General features: G+C 38.0%; 1 protein-coding gene across 1 annotated transcript in view; it reads left to right on the top strand.

Annotated features, from left to right (window-relative positions):
• The window catches only part of Tnpo3 (transportin 3), a gene marked incomplete at its 3' end in the record, with an annotated part of 86,700 nt that overhangs the window by 73,753 nt on the left and 7,740 nt on the right, over positions 1-5,207 (top strand). The window contains exons 20-21 of the mRNA XM_023702861.1: positions 216-383; positions 4,543-4,655. Coding sequence (XP_023558629.1) covers positions 216-383; positions 4,543-4,655 — 281 coding nt within the window. The remainder of the gene's footprint in view (positions 1-215; positions 384-4,542; positions 4,656-5,207) is intronic.

The raw sequence follows: 5,207 nt of genomic DNA, 5'->3' as shown, positions 1-5,207 counted from the left end.
AGATAGATAGATAGATAGATAGATAGATAGATAGATAGATAGTTTCCTAGGAAAGAGAAATTACACTAAATAAGAAAGAGCTTGTTTTTTGTTTTTTGTTTTCGGTCCTGGGTATTGAACTCAGGATCTTGTGCTTGACAGGCAGACACTTAAAGTTCTTATTCTTTGGATAGTAGAAACCAGAACCACCAGTTATGTGATCTGCTTTCTTACAGCATGAAGACGACTTTGAATTACGGAAAGAACTGATTGGGCAGGTGATGAACCAGCTTGGACAGCAGCTTGTAAGCCAGCTGCTCCATACATGCTGCTTTTGTCTCCCCCCTTACACCTTACCAGATGTGGCTGAAGTGCTTTGGGAGATCATGCAGGTCGATAGACCGGTAAGATTGTTTCATAAGGAATATGTGGTCATAGTGGTCATGCCTCTAAATATAACAGGCTTTAGTTCTTGAAGTTGACCATAACTTTGAAACTAGACCTGCCGTATATGTCCTTGACATTAAATTTAGGCACATTGCTAAGTTTTGTCTGTTAATTTCTATTAGTATATATTTGTATTACATGAGTGATTTCATCATGGATATTGCTAAGTTATGAAGATCTATATAAGGCCTATAATTCATTATTAAGTTATTAAAAGCATATTTTTGTCACTGTCATAAGATTTATGCTTTTTATTAGCAGAAGTTAAGTACTAACCAACCATTGGATTAGTACTGTGGCTAGACAACTGTGGAACTTTTCACTTGAGAGTTTCCCATATATCATTTATAGCGAGTTACAGGTTATCCAAGAAATGATCCATCACTTTGGACTCTTTCTATAGCACTTTATTCTCTGATGATAAAGTCCAAGCAATCTCAATTATAGCCATGTGATTATAATTCAAGTTATATATGTATACCATGTCAAAGTTCTGCACATAGCAATGAAGTATAATATAGCCTATGAATTTTGGGGTTTTTGAGGCAGGGTCTCAGTATGGCCTTGCATTCACTATGTAGAGCCGGCTAGCTCCAAACTTGCAGATGCTCATCCTGCCTCAACCTTCTGAGTTCTAGAATTATAGGCATGTGCCACCATGCCTGGCTGTTTCGTTTTGTGAGACAAGTTTTTGCTCTGTAGTACAGACTGGGTCCAGCTTGCAGTGATGTCCTGCCTTATCCTGTTTAGTGCTAGGATTATAGTCACATGTCACAACCATCTTAAGGTGGGGGGAGGGCTTAACTATTTTTAAAAATAATACCTATAATTTTTAATGTAAAAGCTGTTCAGGAAAATTCACAGTTGAACCTAGTTAAAGTGAGCTATCTTCCAGGACCTTGGAATTGTAATGAATAATAGTATATAACAGTACCTAACATTCACATTACTATTTTTTCAGTATGCATATTCCATTTCAATCTAATACAGTAGCATTTCTGTGGAATTTAGATCACTTTGGTTATCCCAAAACAAAACACTTGGCCTACTAGCTATCGTTTCCCAATCCCCACTCCAGCCCCTTTTTTTTGAGATGAGATCTTGCTATATATTCTAAGCTGGCCTCAAAAATCTCACTATCTGTAGCCCAGCCTGGCTTGGAATTTGTGGTGATCCTCCTGCTTCAGCCTCCTAAATGTTGAGATTACAGGCATGCACCACCACACCCAGCTATTTCAGCATTTTCTTTTCTTAAAAAAGCAGTCTCCCAGGGGCCGGGGAAATGGCTCAGTGGAATAAGCGCTTCCCTAGCAAGCGCAAGGGTCTAAGTTCAATCCCCGGTTCCGCAAAAAAAAAAAAAAAGTCTTCCACCGCTGTCCAACTAATTTCAAAATCATTTGAGAAATAAAATCCCTATCACCTGATTAAGCATTTTACAAATACACTTGGCTACTAGGAAACAGAAGACTTATTATGTAAATGAAACTTTACAGAAACATGCTTAAACATACTATTAAGGACCAACAGAAAAAAATGGGGAACTGAGTGAGTGTGTAGCTCATTGGTAGAGGACATGTGTAGCATGTGTGAAGCTCTGTGTTTGATTCCCAGCACCACCAGTAAAAGAAAAAATAATAGGAATGACAGGTTTGGAGAGGAACAGAAATCAAGTAGCAGTGTACTTGTTAAAGTTTATTATGTAGCTAGATACTTGATTGTCGCATAACTTAAAAGTGATTTTTTTTCTGTGAACATCAGTCCACAGAGTTTTTATGAAAGAAGTTTTATATGAGTTTAGATTGCCTATATATGATGAATTAATTTGTAGGTAACATATACGTCAAAAGAAAGGGCCAGTCAGATAACTCAGCAGATTAAAGCACCTGCTTACGCAGTCACAGGGACTAGGGTTGATCCGTGGCCTGCTGTGCCAGCCCCGCCTCTGGAGTGCACTGAGACGGCGATTGAGACTGGGCAAGGTGGCATGCACCTGTAATCCCAACGCTTGGGAGGCTGAAATCACTATGAGTCCAATTTGTGTAGTGAGACCCTGTAGACCCTGTACTAAATACATAAAAAATAAAATAGCCAGTAATGATGCTACACACCAGTAATGCCAGCAGCCACAGGAGGCTAAGGCAAGAGGATTGGCATGAGTTTTAGGTCAGGCTGAACTATGTAGCTGAAGACTGTTTCAAAAAAAATTGAGATTCTTCAGCACTTTCTTGTATCAAAATTAAATATCCTCTGTGCCCTATTTCTTCATTGGATGTCCATCTGTGGTAAACTTATTCAGTGTTTTCAGCCATATTTTTCAGAATTCTTTACTAGAAGATGATAAAGGACCATTAATTATGTCTACTTAATTAATTTTTACCTTTTAATTTAATACTTGGTTGTTTTCACAGGGGTGGGGCTATAGTTAACTCTTAGTCCATATTTGGACTGCCAGAATGTTAATTTGATGATCCTGTTTTGAAACTTTCACCCCTAAAGTTTTTTTTCCTCCTTGAGTATTCTTTTCTGTGGGCACCATTTGGAGAATTATATTTGTTAAACATTTATGTTATAATATTTACTTTTGCATTGGTCTTTTATGATTCTAAATAAATATGATGAGGAAATGCATAATATTAAAGAGTAGATGTAAAAAGGTAGTTTTACAGCTGAAAACTGACCAAAGTGTACGTCACACTTAAAAAAGAGAAGAAAAGTCAGAGCTGACTCAAAAGGAGAACAGTTAAGCTGAAAATAACCCAGAGGAAGTCTCTAGAATTTTGATTTTTAGTTTGAAGAGGAAGGAAATAAAGGTGGCCAACTTTTGTGCATGTGGAAGCTTCAAAGAAATTCTCATATATAAATAAATGTTCTTAAATAACAACAAGCATGAGATTCTCTAACCTAGAGCATAGGCAAATACCACAGGGAACTGGATATAACGTAAACTGCTTCAGCCTCCCTAGTGCTAAGATTACAGGCGTACACCATACCTGGCTATGACATGCTTATTCAGTGTACTTGTTTCTTTTCTTAATAAACTTTTTATTACCATAGTAATATTCACTGTAGAAGAACAACAAAGAATTCATTTGCATATTCCTAAGTATTGCAGTTTTTACTAATAACAAAACTATATCTGGTACTTTGAGTTCATTTCTTCTTGATATATTAGGCACTGATACCATTATGAAGGCTGCAAAAACAAACATTTCTCATCTGTCAATATGTTTTTTTATTTTTTAGTATATTTGCTTGCATAATGGTTACCATTCATCATCATCTACCAAATTCTAAATTCTATATTTTTCCTTTTTAAAATTTTTTTATTTTTTGTCTTTTTGAGGAAGGGTCTTGTTAGGCAGCTCAGGCTGGCTGTAAGCTCACTTTGTAGCCCAGGCTGGTCTTGAACTCACAGTGACCTTCCTGCCTCTGCCTCTCAAGTGCTGGGATTACAGGAGGGTGCTATCACCCCCAGTTTAAGTTCTATATTTTTCTATCAGTTCTTTTGCCTTAGAGCTGTAGGTGCTCATGATGGCTTTCTATGACCATGTTTTGAAGTGCTGTTCTCCCTTAGGCCTTTTAAATTGCACATGGCTGAATACTCAATACCAGCATTTGCATTTCCAATTAATACCTTGTTTGTAAAGTCTGTAAACGTTCTTTTAGTTTTTCATTTTCTGCTCTTATTTTTGGCTTCTGTGATACTGTCCAGCTCAACCTGCTCTGCTTTACTTAATATTCATTTTGCCGCTGGTCTTTTTGACATCTGAAAATTTACTTTGAGTTCTTTTGATCTTCAACTTTAAGAGTTTTCTGGCATCTTTAGGTGTTTATTTAAGTTTAAGGACAGGAGCAGAACAATAGTTTCTTCTGGAAGATATTGAACACCTTTGTGTGAGTTGATGCCTGCTGCTCCTTTGAAGGGAATTATAGACTTGAATTTGCAGACTACATCATCCCAGAGCATTTGAAGACTAGGCTAGTACTTTTTTTAATTCCTTTACTTGATCCAAGTGTAGAGGAGCAGATGCTGTGGAGTTTTTTTAGCATCCGTAGGGCCCCAGGTAAGTAAAACTGCCTCCTCTTAAAACACTTATCCCTCTTCTCCCCATACAGACCTTTTGTCGATGGTTAGAGAATTCCCTGAAAGGTTTGCCAAAGGAGACAACCGTGGGAGCTGTCACAGTGACACACAAACAACTTACAGACTTTCACAAACAAGTCACTAGGTGAGTGGTGGTATGGAGCAGTTCATAAAAGAAGCATGAGTAACTTGGGCACTGGTGAAGAATATATGGATATGTGCAACAGGAGATGTGCAGAATCTTCATTGGCAAGCGAGTCAAGTCACCTCAGCATAGAGTATTGGGTAACAGCACAGGTAGGGGCCATGCGCATGTGCAGAAGGAGTAGCAGTGCCAGGTAGTGATGTCAGGAGTGACGACTCATTAGCCACAACTCTTCCGAGCCTGCCTATGGCTTGTCAGTATTCAGGTTTAATTGCATGTTGGCGCTTTGTGATAAGTAAATGGGTTTTAGGTCGTAGTTTGGGCACTTGATCTGTAAAAGGTTCACCATCCCTATACTAGGGTTTTAGACAAAATGAACGTTTTTTGTTTTTTTTTTTTTTTAACAGTACCAGGGATTGAACTAAGGACCCTGCGCTTGCCAGACAAGCACTTATTCTACGGAGCTATCTCTCAAGGCCTGAACGTGTTTCTTATGTGCCTTGTAACTTACAGTTTGGTATTTATTTAGCTATGAATTGCACAGATTGGAAT

The sequence above is a fragment of the Octodon degus genome, unplaced genomic scaffold, assembly GCF_000260255.1.
Source record: "Octodon degus isolate 3935 unplaced genomic scaffold, OctDeg1.0 scaffold00160, whole genome shotgun sequence".
In the NCBI taxonomy this organism is placed as follows: domain Eukaryota; kingdom Metazoa; phylum Chordata; class Mammalia; order Rodentia; family Octodontidae; genus Octodon; species Octodon degus.
The sequence above is the reverse complement of the archived record's forward strand: the minus strand, read 5'-3'. Positions and strand labels throughout refer to the sequence as shown.